Genomic DNA, 11952 nt, shown 5'->3' with positions numbered 1-11952 from the left:
TTTTCCCAATACACATTGATCCAAAGCAGCTTATAGAAAATCAGCTGTCATGTCTGTAATGTCTCAAAAACATGAATAACCAACACTAGAAAAAAAAAAAAATCTAACATTCTATAGCTCATTATTATTTAAATTTTCACAACATAGTCCTGCTGTCCACATATGTCCACAAAACTTTTTTTAGGAAAAAATGTGCATGTTTATTATGTGCTATATGTGAAGGGAAATGGAAAATGCACACAGAAGTCACACTTGGGTCTCAGGAGGTTAAATGTCACAATTGATCAATTACAATATTTGTTGACACATTCCCCCATCACCCCACAATGTTCACATTAAACCTACACCAATTAATTCCAGTGACAACTTGCCCCGCTATATAGAAGAAAGCAAGCCATTCATGTTTGGAAGGACTGAATTTTAATTTTTGGGTGAACTATTCCTTTAAAAAGAGGAGACCTGAACACAGATATTGACTGTACAACTGTTGTATACCTTTTTCTTAATAATCCATTTTAGATGTTTAGATTTTCTCAATACTTAAGGTTTACAGCCAGTAAATTTTTTTATTTTTTTATTTATTTTTTATTTTTTTGTCAACAGTAATGCAGGTGTATGGATGTTAAAAAATCATTGGATTAATAAACTTTCTGTTCATGGGGGTACTCAAGTATGCCTCATGTTCCCAAGCTGTTTTACTCTGGTCTGTAATCCCCCTATGAGAGTGAACAAGCCTTGTGCAGGTCAACCCTAGGGTCAAAATTTCAACCAGCATGTTGAAAGGTGATGTTAAGAGGGGGAAGAATAATCTGATATACTCTTGTTTCCATTCTCTCCTGCCCACATGTAGATGCAATTTATTTGGCTTTCGTACCCTTAAAGAATATGCCTATATAATGTTCCTCAGTAAGCACAATCCTTAGAATCTAGAATGTTTTGTTTTGATTTTTCAGTCAATAAATAAAACAAATTTACCAAAAATAATAAATAAATAAATATTTTTTTTGGGATAGTTCACCTAAAATGAACAAATCTGTTATAATTTCCTTACCCTCATGTTGTTCCAAAGCTATATGGCTTTTTTTGTGAAATACAAAATGAGATGTTTGGCAGAATATTAGTCACTGTTTACTTTCATAGCATCTTTTGCCATACATTGAAAGTAAATGGTGTCTGAGGCTTCAAGTCCCTAACATTCTGCAGAATCTCCATTTGTGTTCCATGGAAGAAGAAAAACATAGGGTTTAAACTAACCCTTTATCATATTTAAATTTTCCTCTGGCTTTTTCCTAGATGAAATCTAAGCATCTTTATTTTATAATAATGGCCATATTATTACAACCTATTCCAAGTGTTATATGTCTATATGTCATCTTACATTCAAATTAGTTACCATAAATCTTTTGACACCTGTTAACCTCAGATGGTGTTTACAGATTGTATTGTTTGTGTTTTGTCATGTGAATGGTTTGAGGTGTTTTTGTATGTGTGTGTATGAGTGTGTGTGTGGCTTCACGAGTTTGCCTGCAGCATAGCTATGGTGTCATTAACATTCCAGCAGTCATGGCGGCACCGTTGACACTCTGCTACATGATGAGACAGCTCAGCCCGTAGCTCTCTACATACTGCAATTTCTCTGTGAATGTGTCTCCTGTTTTTCCCCAATCATAAACACTCTCAAACACCCATATATTCAAACAAATATATATATATATATATATATATATATATATATATATATATATATATCATACCAAGATACTGTGATTGGTATCAGCCACAACATTAAATCCATATGCCTAATATTGTGTAGGTCCCCCTTGTGCTGCCAAAACAGCGCCAACCCGCATCTCATAATAGTATTCTGAGATGCTGTTTTTCTCACCACAATTGTACAGAGCGATTATCTGAGTTACTGTAGACTTTGTCAGTTCGAACCAGTCTGGCCATTTTCTGTTGACCTCTTTTATCATCCAGCCATTTCCGTCCACAGAAATGACACTCACTGGATGTTTTTGTTCTTGGCACCATTCACAGTAAATTCGAGAGACTGTTGTGCATGAAAATCCCAGGAGATCAGCAGTTACAGAAATACTCAAACCAGCCCATCTGTCACCAACAATCATGCCACGGTCCAAATCACTGAGGTCACATTTTTTCCCCATTCTGATGGTTGATGTGAACATTAACTGAATCTCCTGACCTATATCTACCTGATTTTATGTACTGCAGTGCTGCCACATGATTGGCTAATTAGATAATCGCAAGGATGATTGATGGTGTCAGACGGGCTGGTTTGAGTGATTCTATAACTGCTGATCTCCTGGAATTTTCTTGCACAACAGTCTCTAGAATTTACTCAGAATGGTGTCAAAAACAAAAAACATCCAGTGAGCGGCAATTCTGCGGATGGAAACGCCTTGTTGAAGAAAGAGGTCAACAGAGAATGGCCAGACTGGTTCGAACTGACAAAGTTTATGGTAACTCAGATAACGCTCTGTACAATTGTGTTGAGAAGAATATCATCATCATCATCATCATCTCGGCACAAGGGGGACCTACACAATATTAGGCAGGTGGTTTTAATGTTGTGGCTGATCGGTGTATATATGGTAACTAAGACAATCAAATCAAAATATTTGGGTTGGCATTGTTTTGGCGGCACGAGGAGGACCTACACAATATTAGGCAGGTGGTTTTAATGTTGTGGCTGATCAGTGTATATGTGGTAACTAAGACAATAAAATCAAAATATTTTTTCCTGTCATGTGGGTGTCAGTATTGACTCATTTATTTTGTGCTGTCATTTATTTAGATGACTTCTAAAGACATGTAATTTTTCACACCACTTTATCTCCCTCTCTTGACAGATGCAAGACAGGTACACTTCAGGTAATTATCTGACTGATGTCCTTGGGTCATGTGGTATGTTTGGGAAAACACATGTTGTTTTGCAGCGTTGCACTAGACCGTTGGTAGGTGTGCAGGCTCTCTGTTTGCTTAGGTATTTTAGTGCAGATTGTTTTGCATCTATGCCTTTAGGGCTCAGAAAAGGCAGTAAACGTTGGTAAGGCTTCCATGGGACCCACTCTGATGTAATCAGTCTCTGTGGCTACATGTTGTGGAGTGAGAGCTCTCTTACCTCTGAACTAAGAATATACTAAGAATGACAAATATAGAAACCATAGAACTCAATCATTACACTTGTGTGAAAGGTATTACCCAGTGTATATTTTTATATTCTAATAATATCCCAAATTGTTGATCAATATAGTGAATCAGTCCAAGGTTAAGGCATTTTCTGTTCTGGTTCTAATATTAAGTTAATATCAGCTGCTTCACATTTCAAAGTACAATGATGCAAAGAAAGAATTTATATTAAAGTTACAAAATATTTAAGAAAGAATATTTTTATTTTTTACATAATCTGTACAGAGATTACATCTGTGTAACTACATTACATTGTAACAACCGCTAAGAAATAACTCTTATTAAATAGAAGACAGGAAATTAAAGACAAGGAAGAGAATGTGTTGCTGTACATGGTAGAAAAAATGAGACAGAGCTACACATGGAATCCATAATGTTGTACCTTGATTATTAGGCCTCTTGAGAAAGATCAAACAATATTTTACACATATTGGAATGGCATTGCCACCATATTATAATATCTAAAATACTGGCCTCTTTGGTACAATTATTAGGTACAATACATTTTCATGAAATTCAGTTTATTACTACAAAAATAACATTTTCGATGGCAGTTTTTTGTCTTTTAACTAATCCCGCAACTTTTTCAGTGCAAACATCTTAACAATCATCCGCTTTGGAAAGCAAGCGAAAGATCACATTTCAAGTATTAACAGAGACTTAAAGACAAGCAGAAAAAAGAATTCAGTTTGTTTGACATGATTCAGGATTACTATACATTGCATAGTTCATGCGGCACTTTATATTAAAAGGACTTTGAGCAAGGGTAGGTCCACTTCTATGTACCCTTTTGAAGGCTTTGCAATATGCAAGTGCTTTACATTGTGCATTTTGAGAGTTTCCGCAAGTGCTGTACTCACTGTAAACCAGCTGGACAGAATGGCAGCCGCTCCACAGAATGCAAACTGCTGCGGGCATTGTCAGCCACTTAGGTGACCAAATGAAGGAAGCTGTGAAGTTTGGAATTCAAAAGCAGTTTTGAAAGTGGTTTGAGTTGCAAGACAATTTTGTCCAGAGGTTCTTGCAGTTTGAGTAAAAGCCTCACGACTGATATTTAACAATGCCATAGACAACTGGAGTCATTACTCTGGGAATGCCTCTGGGAATGACTGGGATGATGACATGCACTGATTTTGAAACCTCCACCTCAGTCGGAATGATTTGTCATATAGTCTTAAAGAAGCTGCTGAAGTGCTGGTGTTCTGAAGTAGAAGGAACATTGAGATGTCAGTGCTTGTACAACCGCTTAAACTGTTTCTAAGTACTTATGTCAATGGGTTACACCAGTTTGTCTCTGGTAATGATGGAAATGTCACTCTCCATTTTTTTTTTAAGTCTAGAAATGGCAAACTAGAGATCAGCCATTTGGTGTTACCTTTCCCCTGTCATCCCAAATTCTTTATGCTCATTAGAAGGTACTGACCAGTCATATATCTGATGATCTACTGCTTGATGCACACACACGCACACGTGTGTGATTGTATTTTGTGAGTGCACAAATAATAACACAATCTATATGCATGTGGTACAAAAAGACCATAAATATGACTGTCACTGTTTTGTTACATGTCCTAACATGAAAACTCCAGTCCAGCAGACATCTCAGGCACAGCCACACTCCTCCACTATCATGTTAGGCACATCACGTTTGATGATGTTGTACTCATCGTCAAAGTAGAGCATGGACATGGTGCTGAGTTTGGTGGGTATGCAACAGGAATTGACAGATCCAGGACTCATGCCTCTCATGCGGTACTGGTTCACCACTGCGGTGTGAAATGAGGAGGCAGAGCCTGGAACACCTGCCATATAAGCTGGGCAGCTGCCCTCACAGTAGTTCCCATAGTACCCCGCTGGCGCGATGATCCAGTCGTTCCAGCCAATGTGTCGGAAGTCAATGTAAAACTGCTGTCTGCAGCACAAACCACCATTGGTGCCATCACACTCCAGGCCTCGCTTCCGAATACGGTGCTTACCGTCTGCCTGCTGGGCACGGACCACCAGAAAGGGTCGGTGTGAGGGGTCGCTCGGGTCCACCAGGATGGGCAGAATGTTTGCGGCCTCGCAGCCCTCACAGTGGATGTCCAGGTCCTGTCGGCGACCTCCTTTACCCAACATTTCCCTTACTGCCTCAGACAGAGGAAAGGTGTGCCATCCGCTGCGTTTCAACTCCACTCGTTTTTCCAGCATAGGCCAGTGCACACTCTGCCCACCAGGCTCATAGTAGTGCATTCTCACCGTAACCTTTCGCCGCAGTCCTTTCTCCTGAGCACCTGGCAACAGCTTGAAGTAGAGCCACAGATTTGCCTGCAACACGTAGAGGTTCTGATTCCCCTCATTGGAGATCAGGAAATAGAGGCTGGACTTAGATGGAGTCACATCATCTGTAGGGGACAGAAAAAAAAAATGCTAATGCACAAATAAATGTTCTGTGAAGTGACTCATAGTCATCTGCAAACTTGCGCAAGAAAGCAAAACATTCCAACTTCTTGAAAACAAAAAAATTATGCATCCAGATTGTTTATGCCTAAGGTATATAATGGACGTTGTTCTTTTTTCTGAATTTAACATGACAGCTGAATACCCCTCGTTAGCAGTCTTCAATAACATTAAAAGCTCCTAACTTGTCAAGATAGACTGGGTGCCACATTAGCGTTCTGGGCCTAAGTCCAGTTGGCCTCGTGGTTTGGGCTAAAGATGTTAGGGAGGGGGAGGGGGGTCGGACGTGGTCCTTGCCCCAGGGGGTTCATTGAGTTCACAGGGATTGCTGTGAAAACCCAGAGCTCCTGGAGCCTCAGAGACTGACAACACAATGCACTGTGAGAGGCATTAGGAGACTGCTGTGGCACAGCCTAGCATTGAGTGTGTGACCTTCAAACGAAAGGCATGATGAGGTAACATAAAGGCCATTTACATGACACAAGCCACTTTATAAATACAACTTTGTATTGATTTGTGAGGTCCAAGATGCAAAGCTTTATTTTTATTTTTTGTAATTTGCTTTTAAAGGTTTCATTGACCACCCAGATAATTCAAGAAATTCATTTGATGCCAAAAGTTGCAAATGAATCATATTCTCTGTAATCCTGACTTGAATACCAGAGCTGTTTAATATGGGACCATTCTGGAATGGTAAAATGACAATGTTTGCCAACAGATTAGGTTGGTCTAATGTCAACAGCTTGCCACATAAGATAGCTTCTTTATTTGACAGTCAGACCTCAAGCCCATAGTCCTCCCTGCTGAAAAGACCAGCTTAGACCAGCATTAATTTATTTTATGCAGGCTGGTGCTGGTGGATCAACTAGACCATTCACCAGCAATCCCTAGCTGATGAAGTTGATAGACCAGCATGGCTTTTTTGTTGAAGCTGGTTGGCCCAACATCTTATGCTGGTTGACCAGTAGCTAAAACACAACATATGCTGGTGACAAGCAAAGGTGGTCTTTTCAGCAGGGCTGTCAAAACTCATTTTGTAAAGAACCAAGCCCTTTGCTATCCCACAGTGCACACTCATAGTCAAAGTTTATCAGTGACAGAGAATCAAGCCCTGGAGATGTGTTAGGTGTGAACAAGTATGTACTATGAACACGTTCGCTGAACTGAACCATTTTTAGCTTGTTAACTGCCTTTAAATGCCCTCTGGAAACAAATATTCTTGCATGGCCTTGTGTACAAATGTTCCAGAGCCTGTCTCAACAGCTCCTGCTCAAAGTTAATTTATTCACATAGGGCAAGGCACTGTCCACTTTGCACTCTGAGTTGTGACTACATAATCCACTATCTAGGCCAAAACTTGTTATATACACTTTATTTTTAGATGGACCACAGATGGACACTGCATTGCCTTTCTAGCTTTATAGGAAACCTAAAGATTCATTTATAAATACTCTCACACCTCATCCAAAGTTCTCTCCCAAATATCAGTGTTGAAAAGAGATGGTGAGAACATATCTAAACTCTATAATAGATAGTAGACTCTATAATAGATAGATATATAATGTCATTCAAGCAAGCCACTTCCTAGGCATTTAAATCACTGGCAGTTAAACATGATTTTACTTGTGATACAGTACATGCTACTTTCTGGATATTCACAATATAGTTAGCAAATTACCACATGTATTACTCAATTAATCTCAGACACAGCATGGGCACGTGGACAAAATATGTATCAGGTTTGTTTCACTGGTTAACTATAGGTTGCTCTCATGCTTTAAATGCTTAATGTGCACTGCTTGTCGAAGATCATGACCATGTCATGCTGCCTGATTAGATTTTGACTGCCTGCCAATCAGTTAACACTATAGGCTCTAGTTTCTTTCCTTGGATCAAATGTCAAAAAACAAAGAATTTCTAAAGAGATCAATTTGGCTCTTTGACCTCATGGACACTGTGCCACCCTGAATAATGTCTAATAATGAAGTCTTAATACCCTGCACTGAAGTGGTCCTGAAGAGTTCAGCGGGTCCGAATGGCTATGCTGACAAATGAGAAGTTAGCATCTACCGCTCCGCTCCTGTGGCTACGGGACACTAAATACTTCTGAAATGGCCCATAGGACAGTATCAATAGAAACCTGAAATTGGCAGCTGTCCTCTCCTGTACCTTGGCAGCCCTTTCCTTAATGCTCTAATAAAGCATGGAGCAAGATCAGAGCCACCTTCTGGCTTACGATCCTTCAGCATAACAGAGTGAGAAGGGATGAGCATGCAACACGTGAGGCAAAACAATTACCTGCAGCTTCAGTGATTTGCACATTGCATCTGACTATACTTCACCATTTCCACTTTTTGCTCAGCAGTAGAGCATGTACCTATAAGCAGAACACATCTGGAGTTGTCGTAATGCCATGCCTTGGCTGGCAGCCTCCATTTAAGGGGTTAGCACCAGCTGGCCTTGAGGCAGATGGGGGTTTGGAGAGCAGGAATAGAAGCCAGTTCCATGATGCACTGCTGCTGCTCAATGGTTCAAATGTGTCATGAATAATAAGGGACACTGCTTAGAGGCCTGATGAAGCTTTGATATTTTAAATACATTTTCAGAGTAGGATATAAGAATACCATCCCCCACCCCAGCCTCCGTCACCCACAACGACTCAAATGTCTCATGCATTATTCTGAGTGATTTCTTTTGTTTTCTATTGTTGTTTTTGTTCCCCATGTTGACATTGGATTTAGCAAGTACGCACAGTACTCTCTAAGTAATTGCTACCCTTTTGTTACGCTGTCATGAGTGTGTTCAGATCATTCTTATTGGAGCAAGTTCGAATAATGTCCAAGCTAACTGTGCTGCATACTGTGCGCGACTGAAAGATAAAGACGACGGTTTTACAAGCTTTACGCTCCATCCCTGATGTGTGCATATGGTTCTACTCGAATAGAAGGAAAGGATAATAATAATAATAATAATAATAATAATAATAATAATAATAATGAAACATTTTTATAACTGCATATCAGCTATCCATTTATCCAACAGTTGTCCATATAACAAAAACAGTTGTATTTCTAAGCTCATGCAAATGACAGCTGGACATTGTTGGGCTGAAACGATTAGTCAACGTTAACGTAGACAATAAAAAAAATGTCGACACATATGTTCGTTGTCGAATAGTCGTTTGATCTCATTTAACGTAACATGAGATCACATTAAACTCTAATGATGGCGTGGGAGAGCAGCACTGTAGTTTGCGCCTGACTGAGAAGGGGAAGAATTACACAGCTTACAGTCCAGATGCACTCTAAACTTTCCAAAAAAGCTTCAGGTGATGTAGATCACAAAGTATGAGGGAATTATAATTATAATTATAATTATAAAACAAAATAAGTCAATACAGAAGCACTCTCCTCATGAAATAAGTGGAGCTGGACCTGCCGCTCCGCTAAAGCAAAACTTGCATGTGGAGCGTCTTTAAAAAAAACCCCGGTGTTACATCTTAAATGCAGTTATATTTAATGCGTTATAGCTTTATTAAAGTTCAAATAATACGGAAGCAGATCATGTAAATAACTACAAACTCCGAAACTGGCATTTCTCTGTGCAGTCAGCGCCTCCTCTCTGAGTTTTGCGAATGTCCCGATCTAAGGGGGAAGAGACTGAAACTGCACCCGGCTGAGGCACACTCTGTAGCGTGGATTCTCGCGCGCTTGCTGCAGCTAGATTATAACGTGATAGTTCGCGATTTATTGAAACAAAATATATGTGTCACTGAGCATTTATTATCGTGAAGAAAATTGGCAATACACAGCTTTAGTAATAAGAGAGTTTTCTTTTTTTTTTTTTCTTTATTTTTTTTTTGGCTTGTTTACCAATTTAAATATCTAAAACTCATTTAAAACAACATACATTTTCTTTAGCAGCTATACTGCAGAAGAAGAAAAAATGTTATCTGAGAATGTTGAATATAATATTACAAATATAAATATTTTAAATATCTAAAAATCCTTTAAAAAAAGATGCATTCACCTGAGAAGCAGCATATAAGATATTTAGACTTGCTTTTAGAGAATAGATCTTGAATATAAGTATATTTTGTCTTCACTCGCAGAAGTATAACCAAGTGAAAAAATACACTTATAAACAAAATACATTTATATTTAAGATACATTCTCTTAAAGCAAGTCTAAATATCTTTTATGTTGCTTCTCAAGTAAATGTATCTTGTTTTAAAGATTTTTAGACCATTTTAAATGGGAAAAAGACAAAAACACTTGATAACAATAGGAGTTTTTGCAGTGAATTTCTTTACTGAATTAAACTTAATAAAAAGTATTTTTTTCCCTTTAATTCAGTGAATGTCATTTAGAGGTATTTTTAAAAGATGATTTTATCCACTTTATTGATAGTAAGCACATCACAAGCTGAATAATTGGTTAAGAGCTAATGATTAATTGTTGCAATAATTGCGGAACAGTCGATTAATCATACTAATAATCGTTAGATTAATCCATTATCAAAATAATCGTTAGTTGCAGCCCTAGTTCAATGAGAGCATTAAGAATGCGCAGTCTATTTTCGTTGGGTTTTCTACGCCAAACAAGATCCATATATTCTCCTACATGAGCTGTACTTTAGAAACTAAATATATTATCCTAAATAAACTTAACTTTAGGCCTATAATTGATGACCTGGTTCCATTACAGTGCAAGAAATGATCCAGGACTTCATCTCTTTGCCTTGGCACTAATGGGTAATTATGTTACTGTATGTTACTTCAAGAAAACATATGTTCCTTATACAAAGGGCATTAAGAAGAACAAAGCTGTATTGTTTAATAAAGAAAAGGGCGTGAAAATGTTCTTGTCCTATTATTAATGAATTACATGTAATATTTTGATTGCTGAGCTAGTGATGCTCTCTGGATGTTCTAGGATTTTAATTGCCCCAACACCCAGCTAGTAAAGGTCATAATCTGAAAACCTAGTCATTATTTTCTGTCAGCATATATATTTATATGTCAACAGAGGGTCATGTTATTCTAATTGCTTCAGTTACTCATAAACATAAGATCAAGGATCCACACCTTATTAAAAGTAAAGTCATTAAACTATTAAACCCAGTTCTTTTACAAACCTGACTCGGCGAAACTGATTATTTCCGACGTTTCTTCTTGCACGTCGTTGTAGGCAGCATGTCCATCTAAGTTAGGAATTTCAACCCTCCCGTCCTCCCTCACTTTGCCAGCGTGAAGTTTGCGCAGTGCCGTAACCATGGCAGCTTTGGGAATGGGATGAGTGATATTTGGTCTTTCTCTCATTTGCAGCCGGTTTAATATGTGCCTTTTGACCGCCTCCAGAAAGTCTGTGTCCATTCGTGCCGACTCATCCGGATGCCCGAGTCCACATGAGACGCACTGAGACTTTTGAGACACTGTCTCAGCTCCCACAGCACACTGAACTGCGAGTATGCAAGCCATTAAACAGATTACAGTGCAGATGTAAATACTCATTTTAATAAATAGCGTGTCCATACAACAACCAAACAATTTTTGGACAATATGACCTATAAACAGGACAAAAGTATTCTTCCAACAACCTCCTTTGATAGATGTCCATTCATCATCATGCTCTCAGTCATTTTGTGAGACGTTCACAGAAAGTGTGCTATAAACATATGGAGTAATAATGAGGTTTAGTCTTGAAAATACAACTTTAGTCTTAATTGACGGCGGTTAAAAACGCGAAAGCATCTCCTCTTTCCCGAGATATCTGACAAATTATAGCTGACGCGTAGGCTGTGTGAAGGATCCAAACAAATCAAACAAATTAAACCAGTTGCTAATACTTAGTAACCTTTCACTGAAAAAGAAAAGAAAAGCCAGGTATTCCTTTAAAGTTCAGTGTAGTCAAAGAAGTCTTCTTGTTTGATGACAAAATCTAAGGTGTCCATACTTAAATTTCACAATTTATCTTCCCATCGAATAGCAGGTAAAGCGCTGTCTGCCCTTGCTCCTCTCTTCTCGTATTGCTGCAGCCACTGTAAGGATGTCGTCCTTTGGACTTTTCTCTCGTGTAATCACGACGCTGAACCACCTAGCGCTGAAACTTTTTTATTCTTCAAACCACGTGGGACGTTCAACCAACTGGACGCGAGATTATGAGCTAAAACAGGTTACGCTCACAGACCCGCATCATCAGTCCAAAAAGAACACAATACAGCCAGTCAGCATGACCACTGCATTTTGATATGAAACCTAATAAACATTTAACATAATTGTTTTTCTTTCATTTGTACTTTGCA

At 38.6% G+C, this 11952-nt stretch overlaps 1 protein-coding gene across 1 annotated transcript; it reads right to left on the bottom strand.

The window, feature by feature from the left end:
• Positions 1 to 3400: 3400 nt before the first annotated feature.
• LOC127447087 (inhibin beta B chain-like) lies at positions 3401 to 11712 on the bottom strand. Its single transcript, XM_051708610.1, has 2 exons — positions 10786 to 11712; positions 3401 to 5594 (listed from the first exon to the last, which is right to left on the bottom strand). The coding sequence occupies exons 1-2, from the start codon at positions 11180 to 11182 to the stop codon at positions 4813 to 4815; spliced, it is 1179 nt and encodes a 392-aa protein (XP_051564570.1). The 5' UTR covers positions 11183 to 11712; the 3' UTR covers positions 3401 to 4812.
• Between the last annotated feature and the right edge of the window lie 240 nt (positions 11713 to 11952).

The sequence above is a fragment of the Myxocyprinus asiaticus genome, chromosome 10, assembly GCF_019703515.2.
Source record: "Myxocyprinus asiaticus isolate MX2 ecotype Aquarium Trade chromosome 10, UBuf_Myxa_2, whole genome shotgun sequence".
In the NCBI taxonomy this organism is placed as follows: Eukaryota; Metazoa; Chordata; class Actinopteri; order Cypriniformes; family Catostomidae; genus Myxocyprinus; species Myxocyprinus asiaticus.
The sequence above is the reverse complement of the archived record's forward strand: the minus strand, read 5'-3'. Positions and strand labels throughout refer to the sequence as shown.